Source organism: Pelmatolapia mariae, linkage group LG6 (assembly GCF_036321145.2).
Source record: "Pelmatolapia mariae isolate MD_Pm_ZW linkage group LG6, Pm_UMD_F_2, whole genome shotgun sequence".
NCBI classification, from domain to species: domain Eukaryota; kingdom Metazoa; phylum Chordata; class Actinopteri; order Cichliformes; family Cichlidae; genus Pelmatolapia; species Pelmatolapia mariae.
Genome location: NC_086232.1, coordinates 14,518,203 through 14,535,966, shown reverse-complemented (window position 1 = coordinate 14,535,966; position 17,764 = coordinate 14,518,203). Strand labels below are relative to the sequence as shown.

General features: G+C 41.6%; 1 protein-coding gene across 1 annotated transcript; it reads left to right on the top strand.

Moving 5' to 3' along the window:
- Positions 1–5,118: 5,118 nt before the first annotated feature.
- Positions 5,119–17,558, top strand: sh2d3a (SH2 domain containing 3A). Its single transcript, XM_063475168.1, has 15 exons — positions 5,119–5,192; positions 8,336–8,375; positions 8,518–8,634; positions 9,409–9,552; positions 9,985–10,274; positions 10,365–10,450; positions 11,136–11,255; positions 11,333–11,490; positions 11,623–11,823; positions 12,718–12,879; positions 13,051–13,166; positions 13,491–13,662; positions 13,776–13,887; positions 16,443–16,628; positions 17,130–17,558. Exons 3-15 carry the CDS (start codon positions 8,539–8,541, stop codon positions 17,303–17,305), a joined length of 2,019 nt encoding a protein of 672 aa, XP_063331238.1. The 5' UTR covers positions 5,119–5,192; positions 8,336–8,375; positions 8,518–8,538; the 3' UTR covers positions 17,306–17,558.
- Positions 17,559–17,764: the final 206 nt, after the last annotated feature.

Sequence of the window (17,764 nt, the reverse complement as noted above, 5' to 3'; positions counted from 1 at the left end):
CTGACACTCTTTACTTTCAGATTAACATACTGCAGCTTTACATATGCTGAGCACTTGCCATCAAGTTGAGTAAATTGCCTTTTGTTGTATAAAACTGGCAGGTCTGTGTCACTTTTCACTTCAACACTGGGTGTCACCCTCATGCAAAGCACCAGTATTCCTGCAGGGACTATCTCACAACATGCTACCTTAACAGACAGTCAGACAGGTTGGAAGACACACCGCTGGGCCTGCATGCCTATCTCTGACTTGACATGCTGACAGCTGCCTAACATTTAATATCCCCCTTCTTGTTTTTTGGAACTCTGTATCTATCTCACGGCATGTCTCTACCTGCGCTCTCCACCTACCGAGAACTCAAGAGGATTCCTGTGATGTGATTTGCCGTTTTGGGCAGGGTGCTGTGCTCCCAGTGTAAAATCTGATTGGCTTTGTGGTGACCCTGCAGGTTTGAGGGGGAGCGGGCTTCCACTATTACCACAAACAGAAAGTGAGAGGCAGACTTAATGATATAAGAAACTTTGACAAGGACTACTGCAAAGAAGGGAGGAAAAGTAAGGAAAGAAAAAAGCAGAATGAAAGAGAGATATTAAAAAGAGAAGAGACAGAAGACTCCCAGAGTGAGACGGGGGACCCTGTAAACAGGTAGGCGTTGCATACTGTAGCTGCTGCAAGGCAAACTGGACTGTCTGCTTGTGTTTCTGGCTGGCTGCTTTCTGGAACTAAGCTGATAATCGGGCTGATCCTTCATTTGTGTTTCTTCTAAAACTCTTATGCACAGAAACATGTGCAAGCATGTGCGTGTTTGCATATGTGCTGGTATGTAATCAGTATCTTCCCCCCAACTTGCTGTTCAGACATGAATAATCGCTCGATCGCCTGGTGGCTGAGACAGATCGGCCTGCCCCAGTACACCAAGATACTTGAGAATGAATATTATGGTCTGGAGGTATGAACAGTAAATCTTCAAAATGCATATCTTTTCTTCTTTTTTTTCTTGTACCCTAATCATTGCCTTTTTTGAAATGATGTTCCCGGCCTGGCTTTGTTTGTTTGTTTACAGGGTTTGCTGAATGTGACGCACGGAGAGTTGAAGGATGCAGGGATAGAAGATGCAACACACAGAGAAACCATCCTCAACCAGCTTTCAAAACAGAGAGAGCGAATGGACCCACACTACGGTGACATGCATTCGCTAGATGCAGTTGCACGTACACACAAGGGCTGGGAAGTTTGGAAATCATGTATAAATATGCTGATTAAATATTGAAATGTACTGGATGACAGCATATAAAGTGGAGCATTATCACATCAAAGATTACAGTTTTGTCAGGCTTTCTTTTGGTAAATCATGTATTTCAGTAGTTTATCCCACTCCACTTATATCCTGGAAGATTTTGGTTCATACTGACATGACAAAAGTAAATGTGGTCATGGATGTGCAGCCAATAAACATGCAGTACATCCATGACCACATTTCCCGTTTCATCACATCCTACAACATGCTCTATTGGATGCATCCATGCTTGCATCCATGTCTTTTTATGCCAAATTCTGACCCTGCCATCCAAGCAGAAATCAAGACTCATCAGACCAGGCATTGTTTTTTCTAATCTCCTACTATCCAATTTTGGTGAATTCAAGCGCATTGTAAGCCTCAGTTTCCTGTTCCTAGCTAAATGGAGTAGCACCCTGTGTGGTCTTGTGCTCTGAAGGGATTCAAGGTTTGACATGTGGTCAGAGATGCTCTTCTGAGTACCTCGCCTCTAACGTCTGGTTATTTGAGTTACTGCTGCCTTCCTATCAGCTCAAAGCTGTTTGGCCATTCGCTCGTGACCTCTGACATCAACAAGCCGTTTTCACCCAGAGAACTGCCACTTGTAAATTCTTGAGATAATTGTGTGGAAAAGTCCCAGGAAATCAGCAGTTTCTGAAATAATCAGACCAGCCTGTCTAGGAGGCAGCGACCACGCCGTGCTATATATGCATTATTATGTGTACCTAACAAAGTGGCCAGTGAGTGTATGTCTCTGTTACGAAAGAACACAGACAGAAAGATAAAATCTTATCTTTGGTTGAATCATCCTTAACTTTCAGAGAGCAGAGTCTGTTAGAATAATTAATGCAGTGCGTGACGACTCGGTTTATGAAGTCAAATGTTATCTTTTTAGGGGTTTTTCTGGCTCTTCCTGCTTAGTATAAATGAAAGTAGGTGAAGATCCCTGAGCGAATGGTGAACTCACAACTTATTTAATATCTGGCACAGTGTATGCTTGGAAATAAACAAATATGCTGAACAGTTCTGTGAATGAAAACAGGAAAACTAACAGACTTTCATCACCAATTCATTTAAATTAACATTGACTATTTTTTTTTTTTAAATTCCAGCTTCAATTCTAACGGACAGTCAAGACAGCGGTACGGATCTTGTCTTCTTCAACTCTTCTTTAACTCTGTTTTCCAGCATGTCAACCTGTGCCATTAAAAATGTCCTTCTGTCCTCTGAGGTGGGCAAGTCATAAAGCGCAGAGTGAGCCGAAAATATTCGCTGGGATCGTCCATGGATCTGGTAAGGTCGCAAAGTTTGCACTGCATGCTGTAAACATCACAAAACAGCTGAAGTCCTAACGCAATGCAGACAGCTGCTCCAGAGGCAACACTAACTGGGATTTACCATTGCGTGCAGGAGAGGCCGAAGGATCTGTTTCGTCAGAGTGTTCTGCCCCGCCTCCAGCGCGCTGACAAGAAACATCGCCTGTCGGCCTCCTGCTCGCAGCTCCGCCCCCTGGATGAGGACAACATCAGTAACAACGCATGTCAGGACAGCAAACACAGGTAAGGTGACTGCCCCCCCCCCCCCCCCCCCCCCTCCCTACGTCTGGCTAATGATTACATTTGACCTCATAAAGTCTGAGTCAGAGTTTGTAAGGTGGGGCAAACAATTAGTTATCCATAAATGGGCCTGAAAAGACATTACGAATGAAAAGCCTTTATGAATATTAAATGACAGGATGTTACGCTGCACTGAGTCCCACCTCCCACTGACGAAGGTCAAGAACTCAGTGACAAAGTGAAAGTACGCGTCTGCAAGTGTTCAATCCTTACAGTCCAAACAATTACAAAGAAGAAGATTTAGCTCCAGACTATCTCCAGCAACAAAATCCAGTTCATTCAAATTACAAAAAGCGTGTATTTTCACTCTATTCCTGGTAAGTGGCAACCTTGACCAAGTCATGTCCTTCCTAAACCCATTGTTCCAGTTTGTGTGAATCATCCAGAGACCTTATGAAGAAGATCTCCATAAAAGAATCAGTTAACTGTTATTTTCTCTCAAAACAGGCAGCAATGGAGTTTTTCAGCAGATCTGAGATGCACAAACAATAGTTTAGCATCCTTTGTCTGAGGGCAGCTGTAGACGTGGATATTTGAACATTTGAGCATGTAAAACCAAACCCACCTGCACGGTAAATACAGCTTCAAGTTTGTGTGAAAAGATAGATTTATAATGTGTGAAGTGACCATTTACATATTAGCATATCACCTCCTTTCTATAGGTCTGCTCATCACCTCACCTGTAGTTAAAATCAATTTTACTGATTCAAAGGCTATTTATATCCAATATATAACATCCAGTCATGCACTTACTTTTTAAATTTTGAGATGCCTGTGTGTAAGATTTCTGTTGCTCCTCCTCAGTGGATGTGACAGGTCAGGAGCAATTTATCTTTCTATTATCAACATCTGTTAAAGTATAAAGAGGCATAAAACAAACAGCATTTATTGTGCTGAAGAAAGACTTAGTAAAATCTGTTGATGAGGAAAGCATGTGCAGGAGTGCTATAATACCAGGGTGATCGGTTTCCAGTAAACTGAATGTGGGGCAACACTGTGTCTGTGTGGGACAAAGTGGGACATGTCAACAATGCTGAGAGATAAACAGGTACATAGACAAGGTATGCTACTCTATCTATCCATAGACTAGCATACCTTGTTTTGAGCAATATCTGACAGTTTTAACCATTTTCATCCAAGAATGAACACATATACTATGTTAATGTTATTTTTTTCCCATCATATTCAACAAAAAAGCTTTTTGGTGACTTGTAGCGTTCCCTGATGGTACTAGACAGGATAAGCTTCTTCTGACTAGAAAAGTGCATGACCTGGAAAAACAAGTCAAAATGTGGGACAACCCATCATGATGTTCCTAGGACTAGGGACAAGCATGTTGTCCACTCCCACATAAAGAGGCACATCTAGTTACTCCACATAACACTGATTACTAAATACTGCTTAGATTATTCATATAAAATATAAACTTAGTAATCATGCCAGATTGTAAAAGGCACCAGCTACTCAGCAGTATATAAAGTAAATAAAACAAACGGCAGCTGCAACATTGTGAACTGCTCTGTTCTTTATACTAACTATGTTTAGGCCATATTTGGATGCTATTGCTTTTCTATGCAGGGACTTTTACTTGTGCAAATATTATAGACTGTAGTGCAGTAATGTGTATGTTTTGGTAAATCGTCTTAACACTTCTTTCACCCCAATGCAAAAATATTTTTCATGCAATACTATTAGCAAATTTCCATTTGTTTCTTCTTCTTCTTCTAATAATAATAATAATAATAATAATAATAATAATAATAATAACAACAACAATAATATCTATTTTCTACTTTAATTTTTTTTTTTTTAATTTCTATACATGGTAACCCCCCAGCTCACAACTGCTTCTTTTGTTTTTAAATCCTATGCTCGCCCTTGACCGTGTTTTGCCCAATACTGACCTTCAGTTTGTGTGATAAAATAAAATGTTGGCCAAGTTGACATCTAAACCAGCTCCACATGTAGGATATACCCCCATACAGCTCCCCACCTTCCTGTCGTCCCAGGTGCTGCTGTCTCAGCTCACCTTGCGTCGGTATCCGAGGAATGCCAGACAGATAGCGGCGTTTCAGCACCGGGGCCAGGGGCGGGGAGGAGGAGAGCTGAGGGCAACTTGTGGGAACTCGTCCTGAGCACGACTCAGGCAGGAGGGAGAAGAGAGGAGGGGGGAGCTGGGAGGGACCGCAGCAGAGACGGACACAACGTTACAACTTCCCAGCTGTTGTTTGTTGGTGTGAACTCGGACCGCAAACAGTAAAACATGTCCGCGGAGAGTGAGCTGTGAGTCGGGCTGACAGGTAGGACGGACCGCTGACCGCCGTCAGTGCCGTTTTTTTTTTAACAACGAACAACTTTAACTAACGCGAGATGTTGGAGGTTAGGACGGGTGTTTTCTCAACAGTTAATTTATCTTTTAATGCGGATTGTGCAAGGCTTTCTGGACATTTTCTGAACATGCAGTACTCAGAGCTCATCACACGAAGCCGTAAAGCTAGAACCAAAAAGTCGAGAGTGGTTACTTTTGGGTTGTTGTTACCTGTACCTTTGCCAGCGAACTAACGACCTGTTGCACAATTTTAAGGCACTGGCAAGTTTAGACTCTGTCGAAGAATGTTCAGGTTGACAACAAGAGCTGTTAGAGGATATAATGGCAGCGGTCTCCTCTGGTGTGCCAAATTTCCAGAGAATTTTAATAAAATTGTATCAAACATAGAAATATGTGGTGTCAGGTTACATTTCTCAATAGCTGGCTGTCCAGCGCGTTGTACAGGTGTTTCTGCCCAGACCAACGCCCCTCCGACCGGATGTTGAACTAAGAGCCTCACAGAAAATCTTACAACTGTGATTTATTCGGATGTCCTTCAATTTTAGTTTACCACACCCCAGTTTTATTTATATAGCGCCAAAAAGCAATAGCAGTCATCTCAAAGCACTTTATATTGTGAGGTAAGGACCTTGCAATAACAAAGAGAAAACCCCAGCAAGTAAACGACCCCCTATGAGCAAGCACTTGGCAACAGTGGAAAGGAAAAACTCCCTTAAAACAGGAAGAAACCTCCAGCAGAACCAGGCTCAGTGACCAATTGGGGATTATCTTTGTAAGCTAACTTGGATATTACTTCTTAATTAACTTGCTTCACTCTGTTCAAAATGTCCATTATTATTATTATTATTATTATTATTATTATTATTATTATTATTATTATTATTATCAACATAACATACCTCTACATATGTTATGTTGAGGGACACCCCTCAACATAACTCATATATTACACTAAACCTGCTACCTGTATGAAGGCTGTGATGGTGTGCTCATAGATCAGGCAGTGGGTCAGTTTTGCTTTGGGGATGCATATCTTTCGAGGGTCACACAAACCTCCACGTGTTAGTCAACCATACCCTTGCTCCTGTTAGGTACTGGGGTGAAATCCTCTATCCACCCACTATCAGACCTTATTCTGGTGCGGTGGGCCCTCGTCCTCATGGTCCAGGACGATGCCCATCCTCATGTGGCCACATTGCGTGGGCAGTTCCTGGATAAAGAAGACATTGTTGCCACTGACCGGTTCTGATGCTTCCCTGACCTGAATCCATTTGAAAGCCTCTGGGATGTCATGTATCAGTGACTCCACCGAATAGACCCACACACCGAGGACTTCATCCACCTGATGAGATGGCGGCCACCATCTGCCATCTCATCAGGAGCATAGCCAGAGGTTGTTGTGGGTTTGCACAGCCCATACACACTACCGTGACACATTACGACAATAGTGTGTCAGCCTGTGGTTTCAGTTTTTATCTCAGATTTTTGGTTTGATTGTGGTTCCAACCTTCAAGGGGTTAATGATTAATCGTCCCAACTGACCACTGTGACATCATTTTGTTCTCTTTGAATTACTCAGTGTCTCAGTGTATGTCAGTAAAGATTTTCAGTTTGAATATTTCCTTCATCAAGCGCTGATGTGTGATTTAGAATAGAGAATAGAATGCCTTTATTGTCACCATCCAGATGTGCAATGAGATACAGAGCGTCTCCTCCTCAGTGCAAACGTGGGAGATTTAAGTGTTTCCTTACATTTTTTTTAAAGTGTACTTATCCACTGCCACAGGGTTGAGACACAGACTGAAACTACCTCTTAGCGCAATTAAAGGCTTTTTCTCTGGCCTGTGTTTTGGATTGAGCTTCATACCCAGTTAATTAATTGTTTTTAGATCTTTGCAGCTTCTCAGTTTGGGGGATTTGCTGTTTTGCTTTGTGTTATGTGGAAGTTGGATTTTTGGCTTTAGGAAAGTGTGATTATTATTATTATTATTTTGCCATTTTGTAAAATTTATAGATCAAATGACAGGTGAATTAGTTAATAAGGAGAAAACTCCTGAGTGGAATATTTAAAAGGCATACAGGATGAAGATTTCTGATGTTACAAAATTGTTCAGGGAGCAAGTTTTCAAGGGCTGCTGTCATTCTGGTGGACGCCTGGTCTTGAATTCAGTGAGGACAAAGATGGAAGAGAAAGCTGCTGTCAGGCTTCATTGCTAGTGAAGGCAGGTAGGATGAGCGGCACTGAGGACTCTGAGGTCATGGAGGTCATAGGATTTTTTTTTTCTGGAAGGTTGGTGGACTTTTTTTTTTAACAACCACTGAATAACTCTCGTGTTACAGACTTAGTTGTCATTTAAAAATATGCATATTCTAGTTTTTTAGATTATATGTCTGAAAAGAACATTTTTGGTGATTTGGGGATATAAAATTATGACTTGTTTGCAAAGGTTTTTGCAAAGGTATAGATCTGAAAATAAAGACCCAGTTTGATGACCTTAATTTAACAGTGTCACAAATGTCCTTCAAAATGACCAGTAAACTGAACAAACAATTAAAAGACACAAAACAGGACTCATCAGAACAATTGCACTTGTAGGATTTGAGGATCCTAAATTTGTTTTTGTAATCAGAATATACTTCTCTGCATAAACCAAAGTATAAAAAATGTGGCGGGTTTTGTGTAGATGTTGATAGTGGTGATGTCCAGGCTCAAATCACTGTAACCCTCACATCACTGTTTGTGCACAAGCAATCCCTAAACAGATCATTTGTTCCAGTGACACAGAGATAAGCAGGTCCAGATGGACCTTTTATGGAATAGTTAATATAATCTGTGGGAGTTATCTTTTTCCAGCCCTGTTATAAGTTATCTGACCTCTTCATCTGCAAGCCTTGTGTATACAGAGGCAGGAAGGTGGAAGCTTGGGGAGGAAGGAAGGAAGAAAATGAAGGCAGGCTATTAAAAGTTGTTCAGCTTTTCTGGTGTTAATTGCACACCCAGACCTTGGACCTTCCATCCTCGTGCTGCTTTTGTTCAGAGGAAAAACATGGCACCATCATCTGTGGCTCTCTGGGGCTCAGACGAGTAACTCCGAATCACTTCTTGTTTTTCAGCAAGAGGAGGAGTGTCGCTGCATACTTCAGCCAGCTGAAGGTAAGAGCTTAAGTAAATGGCCTTTCTGGCTGTTTTCTTTTTAATTCTATAAATTTCCCTTTAAATCCTCGCTCATGCAGAATATGAGCAGATGAAAGTGTATCTCTGGCCTCCGCGGGGGCTGCTGTTTTTTGTGCTGTAGGTGTTTGGAGGTCGAAAAGAGATGGACTCACTGAAGAAGGAGCTGGAAGAAGAGCTGAAGCTTAGCACTGACGACCCAAGGAGCCACGCGTGGTACCACGGACCGCTGAACCGAGAGGTGCACATCAGATCTACTGTTCTCCCTGCATTTACACTCGTTTAAGCAACAGATTTACTTCCCCTCTAGAAATATGGTTATTTGCTGTGCTGTTAAAAGTTAGACTTTCATGTTTGTACAAAATAAATATCAAGTTACACCTAGTAGCTCGTTATTGTGTTTCAGCCTAGCATGAAGACTGTAAACAGACGGTTGAGAAATAGACACAAAAAACCAACTTCCTGGAGTTGTGACTTCATCTTGAGGTTGTCAGGCATTCAGTGAAACCTCAAGGAAGTTGTTTCTTGTTCTCACAGTTTTTGGATTTTGCAGATCAAACAAGCAAACAGGATATAATGAGTGTAGCTGCTACTGTTATTACATTTGGATAAAGGTAGCAGTGAAGTTTTCTTCAGTATACAGACTTATTGCCAGTTTTCATTCAAGTGCCACTTCCTGTTTAAAAACAGGTGAATAAGTAAATGAAGGCTAAGTTTAACAGCATAGTTCACCATAAATATCCTTTACAGTAATCATACATCATTCTTGAACATCTAAAACACTTATCTTTAGCTGACTGGCAACTTATTGTATCTATCACACAGACATGAGAGTGTGTGTGGTATTAATTTTACCTCTCCAACCGAAAGCAAATGGCTGCAGTTGCACAAAAATTTAAACAATTCCTTTAACTGCTTTGTGTAACCCACATGAACCCTAAGATATAGGGGAAAAAAGATGTTGACACAAATGAATTGTCTGGCCGTCAAAGCTAACCTGCTGACTCTTCTCCAGGCTGCCGAGTCTCTGCTGGAGAGGGATGGGGACTTTCTGGTCCGAGAATCGAGCTCCTCCGCTGGCGACTATGTTTTGACCTGCTTTTGGAAGAATAGCCCCATGCACTTTAAAGTCATACGAGTGGTCCTCCGACCAAAAAAGGTGTGTCTGTGTTACGTGTGCTCGTGCTAACCTGACAACAATCCATGTCTCAAACAACACACACACAGCACATACCATATGTCTGGCCGTTGTCCCCTTATAGCAATATTTAGTACTGATTGTGTAGAAAATATCAAAGCTGTAGATCAATAGAAAAAACAAATATAAATAAAAATAATTCATAAAAATATTGATGCTGCTAAAGAAGTTTGAGAGCTTGTGTGATGTTTGTATATATAGACATATAAATTTTAATTATTATTATTTTTTTAATCAATACCAACTTAAAAGTAACAGTAATGATTCTGGGTCACCACAGCTGCAGGCTACACTAGCCTTTTTTTTTTTTGTTAACAATACGTCTTTACTGCCTTTGCTTGACACATTGTGTGTATGTTTGTGTGTGTGACTGCGCCTCCATCTGTGTGACAGGGCTACTCTCGGGAGCTGTTCCAGTTTGAGGAGGATCGCTTTGAGAGCGTTCCCGCTCTCATTCGTTTCCACGTGGGCGGGCGTCGGCCCATCTCCCAGGGTTCGGGCGCTGTCATCTTTCACCCAATCACACGGACCCTTCCTCTGCGTGTCATCACCGAGCGACAGGCCACGTCCAAAAGCAGCTGTAATAAAGTTGCAGGTGGAGAAAAACAGACCGAGCATAGCAAAAGACGCAGCCTCAGCTCCACACATGCCGACACACTGGAAGCTGCCAATCCGCTGCTGAGGTGCGAGAACGTAATTGGTGTGGTGCACATTCATACACAGAACGCTGAGATTTAAAGCAAAGTTACTGAGCATTGTTTGATGTGTGGCAGAAGTGGAAGTCATCCTGCTAACTTGGAGAACGTGGGACGGAGGCCTTCACTTCAGACTGCACAGTCTGACAGCAACCTACGAACTGGTACAGTATTGCAAACATGCAGCGTATTCGCAGAACAGCAACTTTAATGTCAGCTGCTCGATATACCACTCCTGCTGCCAAACCAGTTCTGACCCCCTCAGAAAAAAGGAAAATGTTTAAATTCTTTTTTGGAATTTAAACATTTGATATGTTTTTTTTTCTATGTTGGATTGTGATATGGGTTTAAAAGATCATTATACACATACAGTGGTGGGGAAATGATTATTTAATCCCCTGCTGAAGCTGTAAGTGTGCTCGCTTCCAAAGAAATGAACAGTCTCTCGTATTTATGGTAGTTTTATGGAGAGAGAGGGATTTTATCCAAAAATCCAGAAAGAACACATTATATAAAAGTTATGAATTGATTTGATCAATTTAGGTTAAGTGAAATAAGTATTTGATCCCCGACATGGCTTGGTGGCAAGCACAACGGTAAGAGGTTCCTTGTAGTTGGTCACCATACATTTGGACACATCTCAGGAGGGATCTTGACCCCCTCCTCTGTACAGAAACACTCTAAATCCTTTAGGCCGACTCGAAGCTTCAGCCCCTCCATCACTCCATGGCTTTAATGTGCTTCTTCTTTAGCCACTTCTTTGTCGCCTTGGATATGTTTTGGGTCACTGTCATGCTCGAAGACTCATCCACGCTCCATCTTCAGTGCTCTGTCACCTTCTTCATACAGGTGTTCCACAGAACCCTCAGTCTGAGGACACTAGCCCTGCCCAAATTTCCCCAGTGTTTCGGACAGGCAGTGAGCCCCTTCTGAGCCCACAGCCACGACACGCACGACCTTCCCATCCAGGTAACGTGGAGAGCCGCGCACATGCAGAACTTCTTTATGTAACAAACAAAGCTCACGCTTCCCTCTCTCTGACGCAGGTGGTGGTGCAACTTTAAGAGGTTCAGATGGGCAGCTACACCCCAGAGCTCCTCCTAAGCCTCTCAGGGTTTCTACTGTTTTCTCCAATACTGTACCTCCCCCGCCCAGAGACCAGGATGAAGACCCTTCTTCTTTCTACAATGAGCTGGTCATCCGGGTAAAAGAAAAAAATTTCACAGCTGATGCCATCTTTCTGTTGTAACTGTTTATGTTTGCAGAAATGAGGAAGGCCTTTCAAGCTACATTAAATCCTCCGTGGAGACTTATGCCCTCCTCTTGTTCTGTTTAGGTGCCACAGAGCCGGCGGAAAGGTCATGTGGATCAGCTGCGTGCGGAAGAAAAGTGGCAGAGCCGTGCCCGCCTCACAGAGACTTCCTTTGGCTTTTTGGAGGCTGAGAAAAGAGAAGCCTCCTCACAGCTGCTGTTTGACAAACAGTTCCAGAAAAAGGCAGAGAAGGAAGTGGAAGACTGGCACTTTGAACGACCACATGTTTGTATACATAATAATTACCTTTCAGTTTGTAGTTTTCACATTTCCCATTGGTTCTGAGGCTTCTGGAACTATTAAGTTCTTATCTGTACATAAATCTATTTTATGCTCCCCCGGGAGGCTATTGATTTCCAATTATTTGATTATGATTTATGAAAAGCGTACTCTTTAAATTGTTGGAGTTTTGTAATCCATCTCAGTGCTATCAGATCTGCTTTACCTTAGATATAGTTGCATACGTCTACAGGCACAGCAGCTCCAACTTCCACATCAGTGTTTGGTCAGCTACACAGAGCTGACAGTGTCAGAAACTGTATCTGTACCAGTCTTGCCAGTTAAAAGTAATAGGGAACTCCAGGCCTTGAGGGCTGGTGTCCTGCAGGTTTTAGATATCACCCTAGGTCAACACACCTGAATCAAATGATTAGTTCATTACCAGGCCTCTGGAGAACTTCAAGACATGTTGAGGGGGTAATTTAGCCATTTGAATCAGCTGTGTTGGATCAAGGACACATCTAAAACCTGCAGGACACCGGCCCTTGAGGCCTGGAGATCCCCACCCCAGACATAACAGGAAGTTTTCCATTGTTCCTGAGATCATGTCAACATTGACCTTGACTGTTATTAAAGGTGACACTTTTTTTTGCACTATTGCATGCATATTTCCTGTTGTTTCTCAACTGCAGTTTTAATTACTGACTTACTACCTTTTTGCCACCAGGTGTCAGAATAATATTGTATTTGCCAGTTTGTAAAGCCCGACTCTGCCGTCTTAACTTCATATTCACAATAAATTCAATCCATGCACATTAGTGTGCAGTTATATAGAACTGCGCACTAATGTGTACGATGTGTATCATGTGTGTATATGATATTCTTCTGCCTTCCTTACAGATGGAGTCACAGTCGTGTTTCCAGTTGGATCAGTTTGAGTCGCTGCTCTTACCTGAGAATAACCGACCTCTGGAGAACAGCGTCCTGGTGACGCTGAAAGAGCTCTTTACCCGATCAGACCCTAAAACCATGGCTTTGCATATGCTCAGCATTGACTGCCAGGTGTCCCTGGTTTTTACTCTTTTCTCATTTAAAACTTTAGCTGTGTTGAATTTAACAGTAGTTTCTAATCTTGAGTAGTTTGATAAACACTTTATGTACACATGAGCTGTTGAAATTGCTTCCATGAGCTGGATCTGGAAGCTGACTGGCCATTTATCGCTCATTGTGCAGGTAGCACGCATCATCGGGGTGACCGATGAGCAGAAGAGGCTAATGGGAGTTGGCTCAGGGCTGGAGCTTGTCACTCTGCCACATGGACACCAGTTAAGACAGGATTTATTAGAGAGGTACACGCAGCCTGCACACTATTTTAAAAATCAATCCAATGTTACACTTTGTCAGTCATCCTTGGAGGTGTTGGTTTATCTCGTGGCTGTACACAGAAACTGTAAAAGGATCAGTTTTTATTTGTTTCTTTGTTTGGGGTTTTTAGCACATTTTTTTTCTAATTCTCTGGGTACCACAAAATTCGTTTCACCTCAGCTGTATTTGCTTGGACTCTGGTTGGGTGAAAGCCAGTGTTCAGAAATGAAAAATGTCCCTTACCAGTTACTGCATTCAATCTTCTGTTCACTCAGACGCCTCTAATCCACTCAATGTGAATTTTTTAGGCATCATCTAATAGCACTGGGAGTCGCAGTGGATATCCTGGGCTGCACAGGGAGGGTGGAGCAGAGAGCATCTGTTTTACACAAAGTAATCTTATTGGCTCAGGCCTTGAAAGAGCACACCCACAACCTGTACTCTTTCTCAGCTGTGATGAAGGCTCTGGAGATGCCTCAGGTGGAGTATTTATGACAGAGGACTGTGATTGCTGGATGTAAAATTATTCAAAGTAAAATGCGGTTCAGGTTTTCTTGCATATATTGATTATTCATTTACATACAAATGTGCAGATAATGCGACTGGAGGCGACATGGAAAGAGCTGAGGAGGGAGTACACAGAGAGCGCAGTTTTATTTGAGAAGAATCTCAAACCGTTCATGAAGTCGCTGAATGAGGGAGATGGTGAGTGGCTGTGTTTACATCGTATATGCAAGTTACTTTTGTTCAGCGCGGTTAGAAATATTTGTTTCTTGTGGTTTGATCAGGCGTTACAAAGATACAGTACTGTGCAAAAGTCTCGAGCACCCTTCATTTCTTTAAATTTGGCTTGTAAAATGGGGAAATAGGTGCAGCAATTTATTGAAACCTGTGCAAACATACATGGAAATACAGTATGTAAGGCAAAAACAGAATTTGTACATTTCTAATGAGCGTATTCTTCAACCTGGCCTGGACTCTTAGGCAGGTTTTCTTGTAATTTCTTTAAGTAGTCTTCAGGAACAGTTCTCCAGGCTTCTTGAAGAACAATCAAAGCTCTTCTTTGGAAGCTTTTTGGTCCCTCTTTTCTTCTCTCTGTCATGATTTTGCTGCAGTATCCCTTCTCCTTATAATATCAGTTGCCAGTGATTTTCATCCAGCTCTAGTGTAATTTGGCACACCACAGCCCTTTCTCCTCGTTTCCCTTGTGTAAGAAGGGCTTCTTGACAGCTAACTTATTTCTGATGAGGCTTCAACAAACAGTAAATGGATCAATTTATCACTCAGGTCCTGTCTCAGTCCTCTGCTGTAGACAGTGTTTTTTATGCCTCCAACTTCTTCTTTTGTCCTCCACTTGCACAGTTTTCTTCTTTCTTTCTTTCTTTCTTTCTTTCTTTCTTTAGGAGAGACTGCAGAAAATGCTGAGATATGGCAAGTTTACAGCTAACAGCTCTTTGGGAATAACTTGCTGGTGCAAAAATACTACTCTGTGCCTGTCAAACTGTGTTATCTTTGGCATTTTTCATAGATTCAGCTAAAGAAGTGGGAACAATTATTTACTTTTCCCCCACAAGCTGTACAAAGTGCCTAAAGATACAATTTTAAAGTGCATCTTTGCTAAGTTGTCTGTTACACGCAGATACAACACTGATTCATCACTTGAGTTAGGTGCCTTTTTATGCTCGAATTATTCAAATGTTAAACCTCTTAACATTGACAAATAAACAAACAAACAAAAAAAAACCCCATTCATCTGAAAGTGGTCAGGTACAAGGCCTGGACCGAAAATGAGTGAAAAAGCTACCAACGCCCAAAACTTTGAAAGAGCATCAGAAAAACTGGAGAACGATTAGTGATGTCTGGCTCCTTAGAGGCAAAATATAAAGAAATGAGTGGTGGCTCAAGACTTTTGCACAGCACCGTAAATTCACAACACAAGGATTTCTGTGTAATATTCAAATTCATTTAAGGTCCAGTTATGCTTGTTATGCTCCTCATATATAACTCTAAGGAGGTTCTGCTAGCTGAGGTCCAGCTAATTAGAAGAAAGTAGTCTCTCAGAGAGAGAAAGAGGCCAGAGCTGAGGGCTTTTCTCTGCCTAAACCAGCATGGGATCTTTTCCCCCCATTTAAAGCTTTTCTAATTTAGTCCAAGAATTAAAAAAAAAAATTTTTTTTTTTTTTAATTATTCAAAGAAAGTATAATATGTCCTCTTGAATGTATAGGTTTATTAATAACAAGACTTTCTCATTATTGTTGCTAAGCATGTATAGGTTAGAAAAAGAAATGAAATAACTTCATGCAGCTGGATAATGAAGACCTGTCTAGAAGCCCTGCAGCATCATTCATTCTCTTCTCTGGACAGTCTTAAGTTTGAAAGCCTACCAAGAAAATGAACTTTATGTAACTCTGCTCAGTACTGTGCACATTTGGTTAAACTTTTATATAATTGGAAATAGTTTATCTGGATTTCAGGAGTGGGACCACACCTCCATACACTTCCTGTTCTCTGTCTATACATGACCCTGTGTGAAAGCTGTGCATTCTCATTTTCAGGCCCCACTCACTCTCCCTCCCTTTTTCAATTCAGTCACTCCTCATTACTACATGAGGATCTGCCCGGCCTTCCCTGAACCGCAGCCTCAATTCATGGTTAAGCCGTCTGCCATCATCTACTGGACAAGCTGTCAAACCTAAATGACGATGTGGTCCCAACTAGTGAAATTACATATAGAGCACAATCAATATAAGACTAAGACCAATACTAATATTTGGTGATTTGATGTATTTTGGCAAACACACAAAACATAACTTTCACTAAAATTTGACATATGTAATCATTTGTCAGTCCTTTCTTAGATAATGTGACAATGCAGTTTTCTTCTTGTATTGTCACAACAATTTGTGAATTAGTCATTTACACTCTGCCCAGTTCTCCTTGCATCAGCTGTTTGTGGTGTTCCAAAAACATCAAGTTGCAGAATGCCGTCTCACAGACAAACTATGCAACATCAACATGCATAGCATGGTCAATGGCTTTCCTTTTTTTTCCTTTACTAAATTTTCAGTTGCCAGCCAATACAAATATTGGCAAATATCTAATATTGGCTGATACATCAGTCAGGCTTTAATTATATATGTTAAGCTCTTATAAATATGCAGTTGGTGTAGTATTCCCTTAAATGTGTAAGCAAACACTGATGTGTAAAATCTTTGCATTACCCCTGTGAGGTTAATGGGTACAGTGTTTTTGTTTGCAGGCTCTGTGGTCCAGGGCCCCATAGCCTTGCCACATCTGGTTCCACTGCTGATGCTAATGGAGGGTGAGGACCCAGTAGAGGACAGTGAAAGAGGCTGTCAGCTACTCTATGATGTCCTCCAATCTGCTCGCAGCGCTGCGTTGCATGCCCATGATTATCAGGAGCACGCACACGCTCTGCTCTCAGGTATGCACGTTCATCCACACATACAACATTATCATTAGTGTTATTAAGGAAACAAAAATTTCAGTGCACGTGAGTCCAAATGAGGGGGGAAATGATATTCAGTAAAACGTTTAAGGAAAATACAGCTTGTGTAAAGATGCCTTGAGGCAGCTGTGATACTGAGCTGAAATTCAAGTCGAGAAAATATTGAACCCAAAACTGGCAACCTGGTGATATGGTGAGCAGAATATTCACTGTGCATCAATTTCCTTCAGCTTTATTAAGTAAGTCGAGAGAGTGTTTTGTGAAATATGGAAATGAAGTGGATTGCTCCCACAGGCTACCGATAATTGCTTCATCTGAGTAGTTTTTGCACCGAGCCCATTGTAATGTAAAATAAACACTGGCTGAGACAGGAAGTGGAAAAGTAAAAAGCATTATGCTCAAAAACTGTGTACATTGTGAAACTTGTATCTTGGTGGTATCTGATCTGATTAAGTGTCCAACGCACTGTTCCAACAGGAGGCTGGGAGCCAATCCCCGAACTGCTCGAGGCTTTCCGCACAGAGTTCGCCCTGCGGCTGTTCTGGGGTCAGCTGGGCGCAAGAGCAGAGAGGAAGGAGCGATACGAGAAGTTTGATAAGGTTCTTTGTGTCCTCTCAAAAAAACTGGAATCTAAAGACAACCCGAACCTTTAACCTGAGCCTCAGCCCTCCGTTTCTCTGAACAGAGAGCGAAATCGGCAGTTTTTTCACTTGAGGAAAACGAGAAAAGTTTTTAGCCGAGCCTCTGTGTGCTGTGGAGGTAAAGGAAGAGACATCTCAACTGGGAGATAAAACAGAAAGAGGAAAAAGTGTTTTTTTTTTTTCTGTACTTGCTGAGAAAAGACTGTATGTCGAGCTCGTCAAACAACAGCTTAACAACTTTCTTTTTCTTTTCTTTTTTTTTTTTTTTTTTTTTTTTAAACAGGAATGTGTGCGCAGACCTTTATTGTGAAATAGGCCTGCGCCAGATTTCAAAATTGCTTTTCCAAAAACTGGAATGTGTTTACAAAATGTACATTTCTGATCCTTTTTTTAAAATCATTGTTTAAAGAAGCCTCACTGGATACTCTATTTTTCACTTCGGTGTTTCGAAAGTTTTCCTTTGTCACTTTG